Source organism: Zeus faber (genome assembly GCF_960531495.2).
Source record: "Zeus faber genome assembly, chromosome: 17".
Classification (NCBI taxonomy): Eukaryota; Metazoa; Chordata; class Actinopteri; order Zeiformes; family Zeidae; genus Zeus; species Zeus faber.
This window is the reverse complement of record NC_137204.1, coordinates 10,750,729-10,776,681: the sequence shown is the minus strand read 5'-3', so window position 1 is coordinate 10,776,681 and position 25,953 is coordinate 10,750,729. Positions and strand designations below refer to the sequence as shown.

The following is a 25,953-nucleotide window of genomic DNA, read 5'->3' as shown; positions in this document are numbered from 1 at the left end:
TAAGACCTTTATTGGCTGATTTGTGAAAAATATTGAATATGTAGAGAAGGGGTCCAGGTCAGTGAACACAGTCAACTACAATAGTCAAGAGCTGAACAGTAGGTGAACCTCCCTAGAGACTCCCCTCTGACCCCACCATGAAGCATGTACAGGCCTAAAGAGCCACAGAGATGCACCAGCTCTTTGAATCCAGCGTCGTTGTACCTGCTCACTCAGGTTTAGAGATGGAGCCATATCTCCACCCTCATTCACACCTTCTCTGTGTGAGCTGGACCTACCGCTCAGTTAGCTGCTGTGCAACACTTGCTGTACACACAGTCCGTCTGCACTCGCTGATGTGGGAGTTGGTTCCAGGTTCCTGGTTGGACCGGTTTGATTTCAAACTCATGTGATGACACTTGAGAAGGAAAGTTTTACTGAGGAGGAACAAATGAACACAAGCAGCCAGGACGGGCTGTGGAGGAACAGCAGCGTCTTCTCTCTACACATCAAGAAGGTCAAATGTCTCAGTGGATTCAACGGACTGGAACCTACCAGGGAACAGTGGACGTATGAAGGGTGAGGTAGGAACACAGCTCCGGACACTATATCTGTATGAGCTCATGTATTTTTGAAGAAAGCTAGAATGTGACGTTGGTTCTTGTTGATCATTTACCTTCTATTTGAAGAGGTTCCACAGGTTGGACTGAAAAACATTTGATCTGCATCCGCTTCATGTAGAACACCAGGTCGGAGAAGGGAATGACCTTAGTTTCAAGCTTTATATGTGAAATACATGCACTTGTCTTACTGCTTACATACCTGCCTTACTGATCATGTCTCACTTATGATATACCCATCTATCTGCCTGTCTTACTGAAAGGGGTGAGATTTACAGGAAATCTCGAACAATCTGGTGTTGCAGGAAGTCATTCCTTTCTAACTTGTAGAGAATAGAAAGGAATGTTTCAGATGCATCGAGTGAAGACTGGAACAAAGAAACATCAACACAAGCGAGAGAATCTCAAAGCAGAGATGATAGACCAGCCAGAGAGACAGAACCACTTCATCGACTGGGAGAGAGAGACCACCACATGGTCACATGAGCCAAGGTCAAGAAAAGTGTGTTTCTGTTTGGACACAATGGATGAACGGTGGCTTCTTGGAGACTGTAAATCATTCAGTTTGAGTTAAATGTTGTGAAACTGGAGGAGCGATGATCAAAATTCATCCCTCATTCAATGTGATCAGTGAAACGTTCTGTTCGCTGCATCTGATTGGGTAGAAATACAGAGCTTGTTCTCATCACTTACAAATGCAGGTATTGTTGTTATTGGTTTGAGGTGCAAACTGTGTTGTGATGAATAACATGCAGAGCTTGTAGTAAACTCTTTCTGTTTAAATCTAGTTACGGAACCTGTTTGGCCTGCAGGCCAGACTTTGACCACCTGTGGTTAAGTGTAACACTGTGACATCATCATGTTATCTGAATTTAAAGGTCTGCAGTCAACTATGAATGTGTCTGAGGAGGGAGAGGAGGGGCGTCCCACCTTTAAAACAACTCAGTCTGGGGAACATGGCGGCCCGAGCAAAGCTAAGAGGTAAGATGAGGATCTCTGAGCGTCTGGGACTGTTGTCCATCTCAGAGCTCAGCAGTGATGTCACTACACCTTCATTAGTCTGAGGAAAAGCTCTGTGTGTGTTGTGTTAAGCCCAGAGCAGCAGGAGAGTCCAGAGGGTCCTGCACCCAGTGGGGTCTCCATCAAGAGTGACCAATCTATGAAAATACCTTTGGTGTTCAAAGCTGGAGATCATTCTACAGAGCAGAGGTGAGGATTTATCAAATAGTTTATCAAATAAAACAGCTCAACATCGTCAAATCCTAACGTCCAGATGGTGGTTATTGTTTATCTGGTAGATTCCATCAGGAGAGAGCAGACTGTCCTGAACCCAGCTGTGTCTCCATGAAGAGTGACTGGTCTATGTTAATTCCTATTGACTTCAAAGATGGCCGCCCCTCCAGGGAGAAGAGGTAGGACTTTCAAACAGATGGTGGAAACAGAGTAGATGTTCATCATTCTCTACTGAGCACAGGGAACAAGTAAGGAGGAAATGAATTGGACGGAACCAGCGTTAAAGCACAACGTCAGTGACAGGGAGGGCTTTTGTTGGCACTTTTTAAATTATTGTGTATATCCATGTAGTTAAGTAGTGTAGTTTCTTGATGAATTTGATGTGTTGATGAAGAAGGAGTGACATCTCTTGGGACGCTACTCATTCCCAGACACCTCATATTTCCCCCCTTCGAGACTACACAAAGTCTCGACAGAGAGAAGTGTCATTGAAGTTACGACGTTAATTGGCTTAATAGAAATCACCTACTAACAAACAGACTGATTAGAATCTACCCTTTTGAATATACTTAGTCATAGCAATACAATTAATTGTGAGAGCGAAAAACCCATCTGGCAGCTTCCTTTCTTAGTTCTTTCAACAAGAATCAAGACAGGAAAATTCTCTCACGGTTCCTCTGCCCCAGGAAACCACCTATTGCACTCCAATTCAATAAACCGCAAAGAAGAAGGGTTTAGAGAACTGTACAGGATGTTACATGTAAATGCATACATTCAGAACCTCAGAAATAAATCAAAAATTTGTCCAAAGTCAGGCCTGTCGACCCATCGGACCTTCCAATGAACATGTCCCTGCCTATTATCAATGTCCCTCAAAACCCCGCAAAAAAAAAAAACACTTGAGGTCCCAATATATCCATTTCACCCTGTTACAAAAAACTTAAAAGAAAACAATACTAAATTAAAGTAATATGTCTTGCTAAAAATATCTGCTGTAGAATACAGACTTTTCATCAATAATACGGGTTACATTGTAATAAACAAACTCCAATATTATAAAAACCTGCATAACACCAATGTATGTATTGAACTGTTGCTTTTTAACACCATCGATCTTCAATGCTATTTCACTCGACACTCCTGATCATGATGTCCTCATTCAGGGTCCGTCGTCCATTTTCTTCCTCCATTTTTGAATGTCCATGTTTGAGTGCTCAAGTCCATTAGGCTGTTAGGATCTGTGGACACAGCCAACCTCATACTGGTCCTGGAAGAAAAATTCACCAGCCAGTATCTTGCACACACATCAAATACAGTATAATAATTTCACTTTTGCATTACACTTTAAAATTATTCCAATATATGATTAACATTTTCCTTTTCCCCCCTTTGTCCATGCATTTTCTCAGTCAAAAATAGTCTCGGGTCTATGATGGAATCAGATGTTCAGAATAGATATTTCTCTACTAGTGTTAGCTCCTAACTACACACCTCTAATGCAAATTCAGACCTGTATACTGACAGATTTTAACAATGCGATTTTTCAGCACACCATTCAATTTTTCAGAAACACCTTGGCTTTGCAGATGATGAACAGCTCCTAGACATTGTTTCATTCCCAATTTTTGCTGAATTAATTTTATTGTTTTATCCACGAACTCTTTCCCATTATCTGAAGATATGCGATCTGGAAGTCCCCACCTGCTTATGACCTCATGACACAAGAACTTGGCTTGGCAACTGACTGAGCATCTTTACGCTTTGTTGGACATGCTTCAGTCCATCGTGAAAATCTATCCACGTCCACTAACATGTATCTTTTACCTCCTACTGGTCTTATCATGTCAGCAAAATCCACAACCAACTCACGCATGGGACCTGTCGGAGTTGGAATGTGACCGGGTGAACTCTTCACACCTCTCCGAACATTGTTTTTAAGAGCGATTGTACATCTGCCTATGACATCTCAATTTGCTCAAGCAAGTACGGTGCCCATACTCTTTCGTGATTTTTCTTATTGCCTCCCCCCTTGCAACATGGGCTAACCCATGTGCTTCCTGAATCATCAAACTAAATAGGTCAGGGGTGCTACCATCAATCCTTCATGATTTCTCCACATGCTTCTGCTCAACTCCTTCAGCCACCATTAAAGTCATATGTGGCACACTTTTCTCAATGTCACGCTCTTTATCAAGATAATCATCAGTGTTTATCTTCATAGCTGCTCCTTTACTTCCTCATTCCACCACCAAGAATCCTCTCCTTCCGGCTGCTCCCCTTAGGGGCGCCGCAGTGCATTATCTACCTACAATTCTTTCTGTTCTGCTCATCTATAGACCTTCTCTTTGGGCTTCTTATCCTCATTCTTCTTATCCACCAACTGTATTTGGCTGAGATTTCTGAGAGTCTCCTGGTCTTGTTCCTTCCTCAACTTTAGCCCACATCCGTCTGACTGCGGGGTCGTATCCTCCAATAGCTTTGTCCAAATCACTCACACTCTCTTCTCCTATTTCCAGGCTTCTGACTTGTTGCCTGCTTCCCAAACGGTTCCTTCTCTTGGTACTGTTGGAGCTCTGATACATCTTAATGGTTGTTGTAGCCTTGCCCATCTCTATTATTTGCTCATCCTCATCCTTGAAGAGATAGTTGCCCTCCGTTGTCATCACTGGGAGCTGAGGATAAACATCAGTGAACTTCACCTCCTTCTCATAAGGCGGGGGCTTCTTTACAGATGCTGCATGTGAGAAGGGTGCGGTAATCTTCTCCATCAATTTTTCTGCTTCCTTTTCATTTTACTTTATTTCTTGTCTACTTTGTTCGAACCATGTCTGTCCCTCCTTTACGAACAGCTGCAGAATGCCAAGTTCTGTTTGTCTTTTCTCCGTGCATCTCTTTCCTCTTTTTCCTTTCTTTTTATTTACTTTATATGTGGACACAAGCACCTGCATTATTTTAATCACAGCCGGGTTAAGAGTTCCTTCAGCTGGCCATGGTTGTTCAATGTCAGACCACCGCTTGCTCCATTTTCCTGATATTTTTGCAATATCTTTAATAAGAGGATTATTCTTTCGCACTACATCAATAGGAGTGATAACTTTTGTAATTCTTGTATCCATTTCTTTTATTGTAACTCAAATTGATTTATTTTAAAATCATTTATAAAGCACGGTGTAATCACACTCAACTAAAAACAACTGAATTTACCAACCCCAAAGGAGACCAATAGCTTCCCACTTATGAAAGCAACTTCACTTGTTCATGATGTGATACATCTGATCATACTAAGTTATCTTAAATTATCAAAATGTCCATCAATGTTCACTCTCAAAACAGCCTCAATCAAGATAAACCATACTCAGATAATGAAACCAATATTCACAGCACTCAACCGTATTTAAATCAAATCAGTTTTTCCGCATGTGATCAATCAAATCAATAATGCTCCATTAATTAGGCGAATGCCTTGATTAGTCAGTCCGTTGCCAAGTCTCTTACTAACTAAACGCTATATAAGAAAAATAACTACTGTAATCCTATATTTGAGAACAAGCAATCATGTACGTTATAACCAAATGTATAGGCATATAGGTAATGCAGGTGAGGTCTGTTGAAAGAGTTTGTGGATAAATCGTACTGGCCTTATTCACTCTGGATTCAGAATTCTTATGCGCTGTCATCCGCATGCTCCCGGTGTCTGTGAAGAACTGCCAGATGTCTTGTCATCTGCCCCTTGGATGATCCAATTCAGACACATTCCATCTTCTCTGTCTTTCCCCCAGCTCTCACTCAGCAAAGTAAAAGAAAGAAAGAAAAAACAAAAAGAACAACAGAAGAGTTCAGTGTCTTAGGCTCACTCTAAATTCTTATACATACTATAATACAATTCAATGAGACATACATTATCAGCTTTTTTATTTCTCGTGCACTTTAAATAAAGCAATGTTTACTTTTATTCATACGACGAGTTAAATCTAAAGAGTATATGAGTCAATCTAATATTACCTCTAATTCATTATTTTTATTCTATATTCCTATTTAATTTTATTTCTCTTTTTTAAAATTTATTTCCTTCTATCATACTAAGAAAGGAGGGAGAGAGAGGGGAGCTTCTTTTCAACCCCCTCTTGTCAGGGGGAGTCGACTAAGCACCACCCCTTGCTCCACCTCTTAAATGTAGTCACACCTTCCAGTTTACACTGGTCGTCAGCGAACGAACATCCTGTTTCAGCTCCCCTGGGCCACACAAGGAGTCATAAATCAAAGCTGGTTCCCTTCACTCAGCAGCCGAAACACAAAACCTCGTCTCTTGCATCAAAAATCCCACTGTTCCTTCTATTTCACCAAGACTATCTGCTCCTTTAACCAACATAACTCACAACAAGCACTGTCACACACTCCAAGCACAAAGAGAAAAACTCACACACCAACCAAACAATCCACAAATCCTACCCATAATTCAGAGCAGGAGATTTTCTTTTCTTTTCTGAATGTGTATATGCATGTGTAGGCAGACTGTTTCTGGTGATTCTAGTCCTTCTCTCAAGAAGGCTCATTTTGTTATTAAATATATAAAGTCCTGTGAAGGTTCATATCCTTTATCAAATGTATAAAACATCCTTGAAAGAAAAAGGCTCATATACATTTATAAAACGTCCTTTAAGAAAGGCTCATAATCTTTATTATCAGCTTTACAAAGTCCATAAACAGGCTCGTGTATATTTATCACTAAAGGGGCAAGAAATGTTTCTTTTATATATTATTTAACTGCTCACCACATATGTATACCTATTTAATTGATTCGCAATGTAGCTTGAATGTTATTCTCCCTTGTAAGTCGCTTTGGATAAAAGCGTCTGCTAAATGACTAATTGTAATGTAATGTAATGTTAATAATCCATGTATTCTATATATCATTTACACATATACACGAACAATAAACAAATCTCTTCACATCTCTTTAGCCACGGCACACACACAAACACACACACACACACACACACACACACACACACACACACACACACACACACACACACACACACACACACACACACACACACACACACACACACACACACACACACACACACACACACACACACAGGCACATTCACACCCCAACAGGAAAAAGACATATCTGACCAGCAGTACATCAAATTCTCCAAAAACTTCAACAGCGCTTGACTTTATATTTTAAGACACCTCAGTAGAAATATAGAAATTACTGCTTCAACTTCAAAAGAATGTGTAGTGCACTGAATTCAAGCTCCAAGGGATATTGGATATTGATATCAACTGCTGCAACCATGCCAACCTGCCCTGATGCATTGTGGGACGTTGTTTTAAAATGACTAATCCTGTCTGTTGCCTGTTTATGATGAATTGTATTTTTAGTCGTATTAATGTTTTATACTTATTAAGGCATATTTCCATTTGTTCAAATGTTGAATTCTGTCTATAAATATTTGTGTGGTAGGATCCAAATGTGTCAAATAAAAAGATGTGGCTGGGGCTGCACGAGTGACCCCTCTTAACTTGAACTTGTACGTCAGCTTTGAAGAACACGATTGGTGAATACCGCCTTGTTTTCATTGATGGGAGTGCAACTGAGCAAAAAACTGTGTTGATTGTGAACCACAGTGAAATGGAGAGGAAAAGAAAGGTGAAAACAGCCAAGGATAGCACCGTATCAAAGGAGGTGGAGTGTGAATATGTATTTGGGAAAAGGACTTGTGTGGTGGGTCGCTCTGTGAGTCAAAGTCCCGGGTCGTTTTTCAGTCCCATCACCTCTAACTGTGTGTGTGTGTGTGTGTGTGTGTGTGTGTGTGTGTGTGTGTGTGTGTGTGTGTATGTGTGTGTGTGTGTGTGTGTGTGTGTGTGTGTGTGTGTTCGCCACAGAGACCAGCAGAGGTCAGAGGTCACCAGTGGTCAGTCTGGACAGCAGCATCAAACAGACCTGGACTCCTTATTCCTGGTGTGTAAATGTCCAACAAGCTCCAAATGACATGAAGCAGCATGTGTTGTGGTGCTGATGGTCTCCATGCTTCCTCTTCACACCAGTGGGATGTGAATCCAGGACAGTAAAGTTCTCACTGATGTTCTTCTGTTCCAGCTGCTGGAGGACAACATGGTCACCTTTGTGAAGGAGGAGCTGAAGAGGCTCCGGAGGGTTCTGAGTCCAGATGACCCACAATGCTCAGAGAGGCAGAGGGAGGAAGAGGATGATGAGGTGGACGGTGAGGAAGAGGAGCAGAGGAGGAGCGCCAGAGAGGGAGTTGTGAACATCACACTGCACTTCCTGAGGAGGATGAAGCAGGAGGATGTGGCTGACTCTCTGCAGAGCAGTAAGAGACTGTGATTCACACATTTAAAGGAACATTCCACTCTGGTTCTCTGCTTTATTAGTACAACTGTTTCTGAGAAGAAAATGAGAGCTCTACCAGTTCTCTACATGTAGAGTTCAGATATATATCCAGGAGACAGTTGCTAGGAGACAGTCGCTAGGAGACGAGTCACTAGGAGACAGTCGCTTGGAGACAGTCGCTAGGACAGAGTCGCTTGGAGACGGTCACTAGGAGACAGTCGATAGGATACAGTCGCGAGGAGACAGTCGCTTGGAGACAGTCGCTTGGAGAAAGTCGCTAGGAGACAGCTGCCAGAAGACAGTTGCTAGGACACAGTCGCTAGGACACAGTCGCAAGGAAACAGTCGCTAGGAGACAGTTGCTAGGAGACAGTAGGGGAGTAAGGAGTAAGGAGACAGTCGCTAGGAGACAGCTACAAGGAGACAGTCGCTAGGAGACAGTTGCTAGGAGACAGTCGCTTGGACACAGTCGCTAGGACAAGGTCGCTAGGAGACAATTGCTAGGAGACAGTGGCTAGGAGACAGTCGGGATTCTAAGAACTAAGACTTTAATATAGTTTCCAGTGGAATAATATATGATCAAAATTAAAGCAACATAGAAGTTGTCTACTTTTTTAGACTGCTAATAGTACCTTTTAAAGGGGGATTTATAGTAGTACTAGTACCTTTTTAATGGGAGATTTATAGTAGTACTAGTACCTTTTAAATGGGAGATTTATCGTAGTACTAGTACCTATTTAATGGGAGATTTACAGTCTAGTAATACTAGTACCTTTTAAATGGGAGATTTATAGTAGTTCTCGTACCATTTTAATGGTAGATTTATGGTACTACTAGTTCCTTTTAAATGGGAGATTTATCGTAGTACTAGTACCTTTTTAATGGGAGATTTCAACACCTCCATGTCAGAGTAGAATGGTCTGTTACCAATAAGCCAGTAAAGCTACATGTTGGTTATCATGGTGGAACATGTGAATATCAGTAACGCTGCAGATTTATGACCAACTGCACAGTTAACCTCCACATCACACACATACAGTCAGTCAGTCTGCTTGTTCCAACTGTGATGAGCTAAATAGACAACATGGGTTTGTGAGTTGTACACATTTAGCAGGAAATATTGACATTATTCTCATTGACCTTAACATCTACTCATTGATGTTCTCTGTTGTTTGTTCATTCAGTAAATCTTGTTCCTGTCTGCCGACGTAAACTGAAGTCTCATCTGAAGGAGAAGTTCCAGTGTTTGTACGAGGGAATCGCTAAAGCAGGACAACCAACACTTCTGAACCAGATCTACACAGAGCTCTACATCACAGAGGGAGGGGGTGAGGAGGTCAACCAGGAACATGAGGTCAGACTGATTGAAGCAGCTTCCAGGAAAACAGTGACAGAAGAAACAGTAATCAAATGTCAAGATATCTTTAAACCCTTACCTGGACAAGATCAACCAATCAGAACACTGATGACAACGGGTGTGGCTGGCATTGGTAAAACAGTGTTAACACACAAGTTCACTCTGGACTGGGCTGAAGACAAAGCCAACCAGGACATACACTTCACATTTCTATTCACCTTCAGAGAGCTGAACTTGCTGAAAGGGAAGCAGTTCAGTTTGGTGGAACTTGTTCATCACTTCTTTATTGAAACCAAAGAATCAGGAATCTGCAGCTTCGACAAGTTCCAAGTTGTGTTCATCTTGGACGGTCTGGATGAGTGTCGACTTCCTCTGGACTTCCAGAACAATGAGATGTGGACTGATGTCACAGCGTCCACCTCAGTGGACGTTCTGCTGACAAACCTCATCAAGGGCAACCTGCTTCCCTCTGCTCGCCTCTGGATAACCACACGACCTGCAGCAGCCAATCAGATCCCTCCTGAGTGTGTGGACATGGCGACAGAGGTGAGAGGCTTCAGCGACCCCCAGAAGGAGGAATACTTCAGGAAGAGATTCAGAGAGGAGGAGCAGGCTGACACCATCATCTCCCACATCAAGGCATCACGCAGCCTCCACATCATGTGTCACATCCCAGTCTTCTGTTGGATCACTGCTACAGTTCTGGATCACGTCCTGACAACAGCCCAGAGAGGAGCGATGCCCAAGACCCTGACTGAGATGTACATCCACTTCCTGCTGGTTCAGTCCATACAGGGGAATGTCAAGTATCATGGAGGATCTGGGACAGATCCACACTGGAATACAGAAAGCAGGAAGATCATTCTGTCCCTGGGAAAACTGGCCTTTGAGCAGCTGGAGAAAGGAAACATGATCTTCTATGAAGCAGACCTGGAAGAGTGTGGCATTGATGTCAGAGCAGCCTCAGTGTACTCAGGAGTCTTCACCCAGGTCTTTAAAGAGGAGTGTGGGCTTCACCAGGACAAGGTGTTCTGCTTTGTCCATCTGAGCATCCAGGAGTTTCTGGCTGCTGTTCATGTCTTTCTGACATTCACCAGCACCGGTGTCAATCTGCTGTCAAAACCACAACCAACATCAAAGTTATCTAAGGGAAAGAAAAATAAACCTGACTTATCCCTCTACCAGAGTGCTGTGGACAAGGCCTTGCAGAGTGTCAATGGACACCTGGACTTGTTCCTTCGCTTCCTATTGGGCCTTTCCCTGGAGACCAATCAGCTGCTCCTAACAGGCCTGCTGGAACAGACAGGAAGTACCTCAGTGACCAATCAGAAAACAGTGCGTTACATCAAGGAGAAGTTCAGTGAGAATCTCTCTCCAGAAAGAAGCATCAACCTGTTCCACTGTCTGAATGAGCTGAATGACCGTTCTCTAGTGGAGGAGATCCAACATCACCTGAGATCAGGAAGTCTCTCCACAGGGAACTTCTCCCCTGCTCAGTGGTCAGCTCTGGTCTTCATCTTACTGTCATCAGAAGAGGAGCTGGAAGTGTTTGACCTGAAGAAATACTCTGCCTCAGAGGAGGCTCTTCTGAGGCTGCTGCCCATGGTCAAAGCCTCCAAAACATCTCTGTAGGTGCACAGATAACATACATATATGAAGTGCACACTGTTTGACAACTGATGAGATATTAGAAGTTAATGTGTGTAAATCTATCAAATTGTATGTGTGTGCGCGTGTGTGCGCGTGTGTGTGTGCGTGTGTGTGTGTGTGTGTGTGTGTGTGTGTGTGTGTGTGTGTGTGTGTGTGTGTGTGTGTGCAGGCTGAGAGGCTGTAATCTGTCAGAGAGAAGCTGTGAAGCTCTGGCCTCAGTTCTCAGCTCCAACTCCTCTCGTCTGAGAGAGCTGGACCTGAGCACCAATGATCTGCAGGATTCAGGAGTGAAGCTGCTCTCTGCTGGACTGGGGAGTCCACACTGTGCACTGGACACTCTCAGGTCAGTGTTACTCAACCTTGACCGAAATATTCCAATCATATTGAGATTTGTATACATGTTTACTGTAAAGCACTATGTCAATATACACTATTAAATACAGGTAATATAACTTCATTTACACAATGCATATAATACATATACATCATTATTCTAAATCATAACATTAATGAATATAATAATCACATCAGGGTAATCATAATTTGTCAAAACAATTTATTTATTCCATATCTCTTAGATAGCTCGTACAGTTTAACCACAGCCTTTTTCCAAACAATGTAATTGAACAGCGTTCCAAAAAGTCACAGCTTCCATCACAGTTACAGTCTCACAGACCTTTACATCCTCACATTCAAAGGACAGTTAGATGACGACCCCCCCAACCCTAAATTACGGACCAGGAAAAAATTCCCAGAATCCCAGACAGAAACATAAAGGAACCTTGAGAAGGGACTTGAGAGAGGGATCCTCCTTCCAGGATGGCTAGGAGAGCAATCGGTGCAGAGTGAGGAAGATAGACATGGAATGAAGAACAGCAAAACAGACAATGTCAAAACTACCAATTATCCAGGAGAATATAATGGAAGAGACGTGAAATTGGAATAAAACAAAGGTGTCGTGGTTATTTTAAATGGTTACTTTCCCATGAAATGTTATTATAATAACCACTGTGGGACCTAATGGGGTATTTATCTTCATCCACCATGTTCATTGTAACACAAAAACAACTCCAAGAAACTTTATGTCCAGAGTAATTAAAAAATAAAGGTATTCAATGGTCAAAGGCAATACATCAATTGGCTCCTACAAAAGGACTCAACATAATGTGAAGCTGCATAATGCAGCTGTTCTGAAGCCAAATCACAGATCCATGAGTCCATTCTCATAATCATGTGTTTGTAGATGTATTATTATTATTAATTATGTTAAATCGTATTTAATGTACAATCTACCTCATGTGACCTGTATGAAAACACATTCTCTGAAGATATAAGTCCCTAAGTGTGTGTGTGTGTGTGTGCGTGCGTGCGTGCGTGCGTGCGTGCGTGCGTGCGTGCGTGCGTGCGTGCGTGCGTGCGTGCGTGTGTGTGTGTGTGTGTGTGTGTGTGTGTGTGTGTGCGTGTGCAGGCTGAGAGGCTGTAATCTGTCAGAGAGAAGCTGTGAAGCTCTGGCCTCAGTTCTCAGCTCCAACTCCTCTCGTCTGAGAGAGCTGGACCTGAGCAACAATGATCTGCAGGATTCAGGAGTGAAGCTGCTCTCTGCTGGACTGGGGAGTCCACACTGTGCACTGGACACTCTCAGGTCAGTGTTACTCAACCTCTGGAACCAACTGGACCATGAATAAACATCAAACAATGATCCATTTACATGAAAGTCCTTCTGAAAAAGTGTTTTAGAACATGGAACATATATGTGTCTGCATGATCTTACATTTTTAAATCACCCATACAACTACTTGACTGACATTATTACACGGCTCTATAGAATATTTACTGATGGGTCAATCAGTGGTCAGTTATTTCTGAATGACGTCTGTCTGTTAATAATGACGTTGTAAGGGGGAACAACTCCTCCCTCCATGTCTTCACATCCTGCTACCACAGCGCTGGCATACTGCTTCCAAAATAATTTCAAATAAATATTCCATCTCATTGTATTATGTGTCTGTTGCTGTAGTAACCGTTTTCCTGATGTTGACACCTTGTGCTTCATGTTGTGTTTGCAGCTTGTCAGGTTGTCTGCTCACACAGGAGGGCGTGGCTTCTCTGGCCTCAGCTCTGAGCTCCAACCCGTCCCATCTGAGAGAGCTGGACCTGAGCTACAACCACCCAGGAGAGGCAGGAGTGAGGCTGCTCTCTGCTGGCCTGGAGGACCCACGCTGGAGACTGGACACTCTCAGGTATGTAGAGACCAGCGGGCACTCCCTGACAAGCTCTTCTACAAGGAGGATGCTCCACAACCGTGTGGTCAATCATACTGGGATGCTGGGGAACGTGCTTTGTTGTTAGACAGCACATATGACTGATGTATGATGGGAAAAGATGGATACGGGAGCTTCTTAATGTCCATGTTTCCCTGATCTAAGAGAACGTTCTGCTCTGACTGTGTTCTTCTCAGGGTGGAGCAGGGTGGAGAGTGGAGGCTAAAACCAGGGCTGAGGAAGTGTAAGTGTCTGTTTAGTTTGATTCATTACTATTTATCAACTATTTAGATGGAAAGTCCATCCACACAGCAGTACTGGACGTCCATCCATTCAGATCCTACTGAGAATGAAGATGATGGTGGACATCATGTGTCTTCATCACGCTGCTGATAAATGGACAATCTTGAACTTGAACTTGAACTTGTTAGATTATAAACTGTTGCTGTATTGTGTATTGTTCTCGCCAGATGGTGTTAAACTCACACTGGACCCAAATACAGCACACAGACAACTCTGTCTGTCTGACAACAACAGGAAGGTGAAGGTTGAAGAGGAGCAGCCACGCCCTTATCACATAGAGAGATTTGACTACTGGAAACAGGTGTTGTGTAGAGAAGGTCTGACTGGACGCTGCTACTGGGAGGTAGAGAGGGAAGGAAGGGTTGAAATAGGAATGACATACAGAGGAATCAGAAGCAGTGATGACTGCTGTCTGGGATTGAATGACAAGTCCTGGATTCTGTCTTGTTCTAATGATCATTGCTCTGCCTGGTACAATAACAGTGGAACAGACTTAGATCTCCTTCCGTCCTCTGGTCGTCACAGAGTAGGAGTGTATCTGGACTGGTCTGCTGGCACTCTGTCCTTCTACTCAGTTTCCTCTGACACACTGAGACACCTCTACACCTTCTACACCACATTCATTTATCCACTCCACGCTGGATTCAGTTTGTTCTCTGGTTCCTCAGTGTCTCTGTGTCAGATGGAGGAGGTGTAGTATACTCTCTCTAAAAGCGAACTGAATATTCAATGTTTTTATCACGTAGTTCATAAACACTGTACTAATTTGCCTTTCCATGCTGTGGTATATTTGTGTATATGACATATTTTTATAGTAATTATCCCTTCATCTGTATATAACTTTACTGTCAAAATAAGTGTTGTAGTCATGTTGATGTTTGTCAACCTGCTGTTGTCCAGTCTTCTGCATGTTACCGTTATTTCATAACTCTCTAGAGAACGGCACAGCTCTGCTTCTTGCTGTTTGTACAACTTTGTTCCCGTCCAAACCAAAGACTGTAGAACAAAATGGACGTAGGGTCTGTGACATCAGCTGTTGGTTTGTCAGCAGATGATTTGAAGTATTTCTTCTTGCTTCTCATATTAGTATCAGTGGATCACAAGGCGTCTCTGTTGCTTACAATCAAATCATCATCAACCAGTTCGCTGATGATACTACGCTGTTTTGAAGAGACGCTGCTCAGATCCCCTTTGGGAAATATTATGGGATATTCAAGCTGCAGGTCTTCAATTCAACTCATCACTGTGATAATCAATGAATATTAAAGATTGCACCATTTCTGAAATGTGTAACATACCAGTAAAGAATGAAGTTACTTACTTGGGAATAATTCTAACAAATATGAAATGAAGAGATGTCCTTTAACACATGCAGCTCTCTAGAGGTCAAAGCCAGAAATAATGATGACATGTTTTTCATGTTTTGATGGGAACATAAGACTCACTTTGTTCAAATATGTGTGATAATCAAAAACCATTGAATGTGGAGGTTTGAATTTTCTTGATGTGACATCTTTAAAAACCTTTTTAAAATAAATTGGATGAAACAGTTGATGAGGAATCCAAGTCATCTGTTGTGTTATTGATGGAGCAGTGTTCTGTGCACAATCATTCTGTATCAGGATCATCCTGTGCACTCACACACACAGTCTCAGTCGCCAGCGCTGCCTCCGTTCTCCCCTTCAGCAGCTCATAATGCACCTTAATTCCTCTGAACATGCAACAGAGATGTCCTCCTGTCTGTCCAGGTGGCTCGCACACACACACCGCTCATCTACATGCAGTTATTCCCTTTGGCGCTGGATCGTGGGCTGTTAATGAGCTGCCAAAAAGTATGCACGTGTGTGTGTGTGTGTGTGTGTGTGTGTGTGTGTGTGTGTGTGTGTGTGTACTTGTGCCTGCACTGCAGCGACCCTCGTCTCAGGGCGATTAAGACGTTGATCCAGTTTCCTGACAAGGCAGACGGGGGGGGGCACAAATATCAGGCCATTAGAGGCAACAACAACACTAATAGTAAAAAGTACGAGTTTAAAAAGGAGTCGAGCGATGTCTGACATTTTAGGAGAAAGGGCAGAATGCCCAACACATGGGAGGAACACACCTTGATATGAGCTGTTCTTCACCTTTATTTGACCTTATTTCTTTGTCTTGTCGACATTTGTCTATTTCACTTATTATTGGGGCTCCAGCCTCTGCTGTTTTTGTTCATGAAAACCTGACGTCGCTCGCCTGTGGATGTCATGGATCCGACGCAGTCAACGGACAAGCTGAATAAAATGTGGATTGGGGGCGGCCCCAACATGCCGTCGTCCAAGTTTGATCCAGATCGGTCCGTTATTGTGGAATAATTTAATAAAAAAACTGTATTTTTTTTCATCCCCACAACGCGTGCGTGTGCAAATTAGGTCCTCCACAGCTCACATGATGGCATTGCATCGTAAGTGATTGGTCAACAACCAGGTCCTTATCAAGAAGGCGCAACATGAAGATGTAACTGATATCAGGCCTGTATGGACGTCATGGAGCCGACGAACCCGCAGACAATCTGAATAAGGTCAATATTTTCAGTTTTTCCGGTTCCAACATGGCGTCGTTCACAGGGCGGGCTCCTCCTGTCAGCAAGCTATTATTTTGTGACTAATAAACTTTATTATGTTTGTCAAAAAAATAAGTTCAAGTGTTTCCAGAAGACAACTGGATGAAAGAAAATAAATTCCTGTATTATAATTTCTGGTCGCAATAACCATAAACAATTACAGAATGCAAGCAAAATGTATTTATTGTGTATGTGTTTTCAAATATTTTCATTCTTTTATGTTTTGTTTGTAGGTGTAGTCCTGAAGTCAGTTAAAACACTTTTTTATTTCAAGGTTTATAAAATACATTATTATTGTAAAGGCAGTTTTCTGTTGATTTAGAAAGTGCCATAAAATAATTCTGTTTCCCAAATGGATCAATAATCATGATCAATAATGGTGATCACAGTATTGAGTAAAATAATCATGATTATCATTTCATCCTTAATCGTGCAGCCCTACTTCAGGATGAGAACTGTCGTTATTTGCGGCGTTGGAAACCCCACCCACAGCCGCAAACACCGCCCAACCATAGAACTACACTGCAGCCAGGCTGAACGATGAACTTCTCCAGTCACAAAACACTCCAAACATTCCAAAGTAAAACTGAAGGTCTTCTTGGACTTCTTTGGCTTTGAAAAGATCACAACCTGACCAGCCGACATCGTCACTCTGGTATTCAATGGCACCGATGAGGGAAATTCTATTTATTGTGTGAAACTCTGGACAAAGGTTTAGTCTCAAAGGCCTCGTGTTGGTCTACAGTATCGCAGCATTACTCCCAAAAGAGTGAATGATATTAACGTCTATGACCTGTGAAGCCACACTCCAGATAAAGGCCACAAACCCCGATCTGAGCCTGGAATTCAAATGCCTCAACACAATTTTTAAGGCATTTCTTTCCCCTGCCTCCCGCCACACACACATACCGTCACCTCACATATATTGCTCTGAGCAGTTACAATAGGATCAGTGTTGCTATTACAGTGATACTATTACTTTACACAGTAGTGTAATTTATTAATTTACACAGTCATAATTTTGCAGTTGCTCCCAAAAAACAACCTGTTTCAACTTTCCTCTTAGAGTACTCTTAGAGTACTGTTATATCCGTGATCGGGGAAATCCCATTTGGTCGTCACCTGGTCTGGTTGGGTATATCTGCTCTACTTCATGACAAACACATCACGTGATCCCACAGGACGGCTGCACACACGGCCCTGCCCCGGAGCTACGTACGTAAAGAATGAAAACATAAAGAGAGAGAGACTGGGGATCGGTGTTGTGGATAAAGCAGCTCCAGACGATGCCGCCTGGCGAGGCGTGCAGGCAAGGTTCCCAGGCCGAGCTCATTAAAGGGCAAACCTGGTGTTGAATGGCTTCTTCTGAAAGCTACGGTTGAAGACCATTCATTCATCCCGTTGAAGGAGACACACGTCGTCTCTTCAAACGCCAGCACAGCAACGCTGCGTCGCTAATGGACCGACAAATCACATGACGTCATTTGCGATTTAGTCCAAAACGACGGCAAACCAAACATGTTAGTGGACGACAGCACGGTGCAGCTCAGCAGAGAACACCGGCAACAGCCACGGTACACGGCATTTGCCGTCAAAAAAGTCTAACTATTTTAACTTTTTGCCGTCCTCTGCGACCACATTACAGCCGGATGTCACATAGGCGAGGAGCCGACTCTACTGCGCATGTCCGCTGCGGCTGCCTGCCGGTCTGGGGTTTTGCACTGCGGTGATGGAGCCGTTTTCTCTGGAATATGGCACTTAAGTGGTCAAAAGTGTCAAAAGGCAAAGCCGTGATGTCGACGGCTCTTCTTCAGGGCAGTATTGAGGGATCTCTGTATTAAAGCGGCTTTAATGTCACAGCCACAGCCAAACATTGTCTAGGAACAAGCAACACGAGTAGAGTTAGAGATTTCCTCTTTTTTCTGGTTGTTGAGTCGCGACTGGGATGAACGAGTCCTGAGTCCACGGAGCGGTGGAGGAGCGAGGCCTACGAGGGTGGAGGAGTCTGGACCTTGAACGGCGGTTATGATGTCATGATGAGGCTGACGTCGCTCAGACAGCGAGACATGAATATGACGCCCAGGAAGCTGGTGAGGAAGACGAGGAAACCTGCCGCGTTTCCCTAGCCCACCTGTAGAGGGGGCGGGGGAGGGGGGAATAATGGAAAATAGCTCTCGTGTTGCAACATCAAAATTGCAAGGCTACGCTAATTAATCTCAATGCTCATCTCCAGCAGAACAACTTTCACGACTACTGGTCGTGATGAAAGCTTTGACCCTCTTTTGAGATTCGGTTCCCGACGAGTCACTCGGTAAAAAGAGTCGTTGCGTTCATCCGATTCTTTGTTTGTTTTTCGGTTCAGTCGGTGTGACGCACGGTGAGCGAGGGAGGACTTCCTGAACGATGGAGGAGTCGGTTCAGCTCTGAGTTGTGAATGGAACTCTCCCGAGAATACTTGAATTCTGTCAAGAATTATTATAACAGCGGAATGCAAAGAGTGAATAAGTAACAATCAAGATGAATTTTAACAAATGCAGAGACTTTTTTCTCCTTGTACTTAACTTCAGTTTAGTAAACATTTCCAGATTTTAAGTCTAAGATTCACTCTTTTCACTCCCAGTCATTTAAAGAATTTGTTCGCCACAGACGAGTCGTGCATGAGTCGTGCATCACTAATTACTAGTAGTTAAATAACAGTGATCCCAGTTGTATGTGTTTTTGACATTCTTCGTACTACACTACTACTACTATCCACTCACTCACATACCAACTCACACATATGTGCAATAATGTATATGTAGTAAAACTGCACAAACAAGGAGAGGCATTTATATATTATGTTCATTATAATGTTACGTATATTTTGTCTTTTAAAGATTTGTCGATTTATTTTGTTTTTTTGGCTATTTGTAGCCCCCTCCCTATTAATGTGTTTGTTTATTTATTTTAGTCATTTACTTCTACTATCAACAATAATACTCATTATGTCTTGAACTTCATGATTATTTATTCTCTTGTGTATGTTCTCACTTCCTCTTGTTTCAAACTCAAAACGCTGTTTTGGATGTTTGTTCAATTAATTGTTTTTTTAAAAATCTAAAATCTCTCTCTCTCTCTATAATAAATAAAATGTACCAGTATGTAGAGGGCAGGTCACAGCTCAGTTGATGACCCTCTAAGATGAAGCGTCCATCTGGGGGAGCTGTGTGTCCCTCCCCCAAGGAGCACGTCCATCTTTACTTCATCACACAGTGCGTGAATGATGCTGAGTCTTTATTCTTTAGTCTATATTTAGCAAAGTCTGATGTTTTTGTATTGTTGATGGTGCAGTAGAAAATGCAACTGTCTCTACCTCACCTGTCCTACACTGACCACACCTGTCCTACACTGACCACACCTGTCCTACACGGACCAAACCTGTCCTACACCGGCCTGTCCTAAACTGACCACAACTGTCCTACGCTGACCTCACCTGTCCTACAATGACCACACCCATCCTACAATGACCACACCTGTTCTACACTGACCTCACTTGTCCTACAATGACCACACCTGTCCTACACTGACCTCACCTGTCCTACAATGACCACACCTGTCCTACACTAACCACACCTGTTCTACACTGACCTCACTTGTCCTACAATGACCACACCTGTCCTACACTAACCACACCTGCTCTACACTGACCTCACTTGTCCTACAATGACCACACCTTTCCTACAATGACCACACCTGTTCTACACTGACCTCACCTGTCCTACAATGACCACTCCTGTCCATTCACTGACCACACCTCTCCTACACTGACCAAACCTGTCCTACACTGACCACACCTGTCCTACAATGACCACACCTGTCTTTCACCGACCACACCTGTCCTACACTGACCACACCTGTCCTGCACTGGCCTGTCCTACAATGACCACTCCTGTCCATTCACTGACCACACCTCTCCTACACTGACCAAACCTGTCCTACACTGACCACACCTGTCCTACAATGACCACACCTGTCTTTCACCGACCACACCTGTCCTACACTGACCACACCTGTCCTGCACTGGCCTGTCCTACACTGACCACACCTGTCCTACACTGACCACACTTGTCCTACAATGACCACGCCTGTCCTACAATGACCACACCTGTCCTACACTGACCACACCTGTCCTATACTGACCACGCCTGTCCTTCAATGACCACACCTGTCCTACAATGACCTCACCTGTCCTACACTGACCACATAATCTTTGCTCTTTAGTATTTTTGTGTCTGCCTTTTTCAAAGTCTGGACTGTGGTCACTGAGGACATACTTGGTCAGGATCTGTCTCTGCTTCATCTCTGACAGTAAAGAGATATTCTGCCAGTTCATCTTTAAGGGTGAGATAGCAATGAAGTTCTGGTCTGAGATGGAACTGTGTTGGTTGGTCAGTAAGTCTCATGACCAGCTGACTGAAGGGATTCTTTTTGGGGTTCCGTTCTCGGGTTTGCAGTGTTTCAAATTGCACTGTATCTTGGGGACTTAATTTAAGATGCATCCAAAAAGGTATGGGTATCTTCTGAATGTTTATTATTAATGGATATCGACTTTATTCTACCCTACGTTCATTGGTGGGTGTTTTTCTTTGTATGTTCAATATACTTCTGCACAATTGGGCACGCAGGGTCTCTATTGGATGCTTGTCCCATCTAGTGTAGTTGTGCTGACTAAGTGGATCCCACACTTCACTTCCATAAAGGGCTATTAGAATGATCAAATATCAAATCAAATATTATCAAATATCTTGTTTCAGATTCTGGTTGGTCTGGTTGATGTCTATTTGGTGAAAGTTTCTTCTAATTGCATTAAAGGCTCTACAGGCCTTCTCTTTCAGTGCATTCACTGCCGGACCAAAGTTTCCAGAGGCACTGAGGTCATCATAGGACAGGGTGCGTTCTGGTGCGGTGTTTCCGAGGGTGAACATGTGTCTGTTTTCCTGAGATCTGGGCTTTTTCTGGAAGATCATTATTTTGGATTTCTTTAAGTTTACTCGCAGGGCCCAGTTGTGGCAGTATTGCTCCAGCGGATCCAGAGGCTTCTGCAGACTCTACTCTGTGGGTGACAGCAACACAAGGTCATCTGCATAGAGCAGGAATTTTACTTCCTTGTTGTTTAGGGTGTGACCTGCAGGGCTGCAGATTGTTCCAACACCACTAGTTTATTAATGTAGATTCAAGATTCAAGATTTTTATTCATCACATGCATACAGGTATGCAGTGAAATGCAAAGTGGCAGTGCCTACAGAGACAGTGCACCGTATAATAAAATAAAATAGTCTAAAAACAGAAATAGAACTAGAACTACAGGAACAAAAAAAAAATATTCTGCGCAAAATAAATAAAAAAAAGTCAAAATCAAGTCAGTACATCCAAAGAAAATATTTATAATCTGTATCCAAGTGTGTATATATATATATATATATGTGTGTGTGTGTGTGTGTGTGTGTGTGTGTGTGTATATATATATTTTTTATATATATATATATATATATATACTGTACATCTGAAGTGTGCAACCAATAGAAGATGAGCAGCAGCAGTAGCATGTGTGTAGGTGTGTAGTGTGTTGTATGTGTATACACGTTATAGTTACAGGTTCAGTCCTGATGGCTCGTGGAAAGAAACTCAGTCTCAGTCTTTTTGTTTTGGCTGCATGACAGCGAAGGCATTTGCCTGACCGCAGCAGCTAGAACAGTCGGTTGTTGGGGGGGTGAGGATCCTTCATGATCCTGCAGGCTCTGGTTCTGGAGGGGGGTGGCTCCTATGGAGAGGAAGTCCTATGGAGAGAGGATGTCCATGTCCATGTCCAGATCCTCCGTAATGTCAACTCACAGGTATTTAAAACTGCTCACCCTGTCAACAGTAATCCCATTAATCCACAATGGTGTATATGTCCTCGGTTGTGGTGCCCTCCTAAAGTCCACAATCAGCTCCTTAGTCTTTGAGACGTTCATGACAAGGCAATTCTTTTGACACCAGAGTGTCAGATCCACCACCTCGTCCATGTTGGCTTCTGGTTGTTATCTGAGATCAGGCCCACCATGACTGTGTCGTCCACAAACTTAACGATGGGGCTGGAGCTGGACCTGGCCACACAGTCATTTGTGTACAGGGAGTAGAGTAGTGGGCTGAGGACGCAGCCCTGGGGGGATCCTGTGCTCAGGGTGAGTGAGTTGGAGGTGTCTCCACACACCCTGACTGCCTGGGGCCTGGCTGTCAGAAGAGCGTTGGAGATAAGTTACCTCCCTGGAGAATACCTTGCCCTTGAGTGAAGAAGTCTCTTCTTCTTTTGCCGATTTTTATTCTGCTCTTATTTTTGACATCGATTGATTTGATGATGTTTTTAACTTTACCCCCTATACCACTTTGGGGAATTTTAAAGTAGAATCCCTTTTTCCAGATTGAATCAAACACTTTCTTAAAATCGATAAATGATGCAAAAATCTTCCTTTATTTTTTTTGGTGTATGTGTTGATCGATGTAGGGTGTAGGGTGTTAATATGATCAGTAGTGCGGTGATTTGGGAGGAAGCCAATTTGTCCATTACTCAAGACATTGTGTTCCACAAGCAAGGCCAGTGTTCAGGCATTGATAATGCTGAAGGAAACCTTCCCCAGATCACTACTCACACAGATGCCTCGGTAGTTATTAGGGTCCAGTTTGTCTCCACTCTTGTGTATTGGGGAAATAAGCCCCCGACTCCGGATCCCAGGGAAGCAGCTTGAAGGAGCAGGTTGAACAGTTGAAGCAGGGATCTGCTGCAGCTCAGTGCTGTTCTTTAGCATCGCCCTCCTGATACTGTTGGGACCACATGACTTTCCTGATTTTAGCATTTTAATGTTGTCTTATAATTATTTTATTGTCATTTGGTAATTAAGTGGGTTCTGATTATTTTTGATAGTTGTTTCAAGTATTCTTATTTTTTCTTGTATTTGTTTCTGATTGGAGGTCAGACTGTTCAGTGATATTTCTTCATACAGCTTTTCAAAATGTTTTTTCCAAACATAAACATTTTGAACTGCCAAATGTATATTTTCTTTGTTGTTTAAGTTCCATTTTTCCCAGAATTGGTTTTGGTCGATGTCTCCAATTCAGGATTCAAGAGATTCAAGATTTTTTATTTATCACATACATATACAAACTTTCATAGATATATGCAGTGAAATGTAATATTAAATAATTATTAATTAGTAATTATTAAATGTAATTCTTCAATTTCTTTAACTTTTTGATTGTAATGTTTTCTTTTTTTTTCTGTTTGTTTTCTCTCAGGGTTTCAGCATAATTTTGATGCAGGTCTGTGCTTTGTGGTTGATGGTGTTTTTGACTGAACAGGTTTCTCCTCATTTTTTTCATTCTTCATCAAACCTCTCCTCCTTCTTGGGTTTCTGTTTTATTATGGAGCTATTTTTAATAAGACCTTTATTGGCTGATTTGTGAAAAAAATATTGAATATATAGAGAAGGGGTCCATGTCAGTGAACACAGTCAACTACATTTGTCCCAAGAGCTGAACAGTACGTGAACCTCGCTAGAGGCTCCCCCCTGATTCTACCATGAAGCATGTACAGGCCTAAGGAGCCACAGAGATGCACCAGCTCGTTGCCTGTTTTGTTGACCACACTGTCAGGGTTGTTTCTCTGAGGAGCGGTGGGGTTGAGGTGCAGTGAAGGTGTCTGAAGATGTGACTGTTGCCAGTAGCATCCACTATATCAAGTTCAAGAGGTTATTTGTCACATACATATACATACAGTCGTACATATATGCAGTGAAATGTCATGACACCCGGTGATTACACACAATAAGCTCTATAAGCTCTAAAAATACTAAAATGTGCAGAATCGACACAAGGTGCTCGCACAGGGGCGGCGCCTCATGATTCTGGGTTCTATAATTATATAATAGCATTAATTGTATCAGGCTCACACCCTGTTGTGGCGTTCAGGTCTCCACCAGCAGAACCCCCTTTCTGGGCTTGGTAGCGATTGATCTCTACTTGGAGATGGTCAAAAAGGTATTTGTTAATATAGGGAGATTCCTGGGGGGGTATGATGCACATATATATATATCTTTATCACATTTGATGTGATTTTATTTAATTTCAGCCACATATGAATTTGTGCTTTTTTAATTGGTTTAAATTGGCTTGACAGATCCACAAAAATATCAATGTTCCACAACATTTAAAATGGAGGAGGGTCAAGTTGCCTGTGCTTTGGAGGGTGAATCCAGCGTCGTTGTACCTGCTCACTGAGGTTTAGAGATGGAGCCAGATCTCGACCTCACCTTCACGTCTTCTCTGTGTGAGCTGGACCTACCGCTCACTTAGCTGCTGTGCAACACCTGCTGTACACACAGTCCGTCTGCACTCGCTGATGTGGGAGTTGGTTCCAGGTTCCTGGTTGGACCGGTTTGACTTCAAACTCATGTGATGACACTTGAGAAGGAAAGTTTTACTGAGGAGGAACAAATGAACACAAGCAGCCAGGACGGGCTGTGGAGGAACAGCAGCGTCTTCTCTCTACACATCAAGAAGGTCAAATGTCTCAGTGGATTCGACGGACTGGAACCTACCAGGGAACAGTGGACGTATGAAGGGTGAGGTAGGAACACAGCTCCCGACACTATTTTTGTATGAGCTCATGTATTTTTGTAGAAAGCTAGAATGTGACGTTGGTTCTTGTTGATCATTTATCTTCTATTTGAAGAGGTTCCACAGGTTGGACTGAAAAACATTTGATCTGCATCCGCTTCATGTAGAAGACCATGTCGGAGAAGGGAATGACCTTAGTTTCAAGCTTTATATGTAAAATACATGTACCTGTGTCACTGCTTACATACCTGCCTTACTGATCATGTCTCACTTATGATATACCCGTCTATCTGCCTGTCTTACTGAAAGGGGTGAGATTTACAGGAAATCTCGAACAATCTGGTGTTGCAGGAAGTCATTCCTTTCTAACTTGTAGAGAATAGAAAGGAATGTTTGAGATGCAAAGAGTGAAGACTGGAACAAAGAAACATCAACACAAGCGAGAGAATCTCAAAGCAGAGATGATAGACCAGCGAGAGAGACAGAACCACTTCATGGACTGGGAGAGAGAGACCACCACATGGTTACATGAGCCAAGGTCAAGAAAAGTGTCTTTCTGTTTGGACACAATGGATGAACAGTGACTTCTTGGAGACTGTAAATCATTCAGTTTGAGTTAAATGCTGTGAAACTGGAAGAGTGATGATCAATATTCATCCCTCATTCAATGTGATCAGTGAAACGTGCTGTTCACTGCTTCTGATTGGGTAGAAATACAGAGCTTGTTCTGATCACTTACAAATGCAGGTATTGTTGTTATTGGTTTGAAGTGCAAAGTGTGTTGTGATGAATAACATGCAGAGCTTGTAGTAAACTCTTTCTGTTTAAATGTTGTTGCAGAACCTGTTTGGCCTGTGGGCCGGACTTTGACCACCTGTGGTTAAGTGAAATCAACTATGAATGTGTCTGAGGAGAGAGAGGAGGGGCGTCCCACCACTAAAACAACTCTGTCTGGGGAAC

At 42.8% G+C, this 25,953-nt stretch overlaps 1 protein-coding gene across 1 annotated transcript; it reads left to right on the top strand.

Annotated features, from left to right (window-relative positions):
* Positions 1 to 1,555: 1,555 nt before the first annotated feature.
* On the top strand, positions 1,556 to 14,463 carry LOC307243533 (NACHT, LRR and PYD domains-containing protein 3-like; the record flags this gene model as incomplete). Its single annotated transcript, XM_080018362.1, has 11 exons — positions 1,556 to 1,580; positions 1,697 to 1,808; positions 1,898 to 2,011; positions 7,731 to 7,806; positions 7,945 to 8,176; positions 9,380 to 11,180; positions 11,372 to 11,545; positions 12,671 to 12,844; positions 13,269 to 13,442; positions 13,661 to 13,707; positions 13,934 to 14,463. The coding sequence occupies 11 exons, from the start codon at positions 1,556 to 1,558 to the stop codon at positions 14,461 to 14,463; spliced, it is 3,459 nt and encodes a 1,152-aa protein (XP_079874488.1).
* Between the last annotated feature and the right edge of the window lie 11,490 nt (positions 14,464 to 25,953).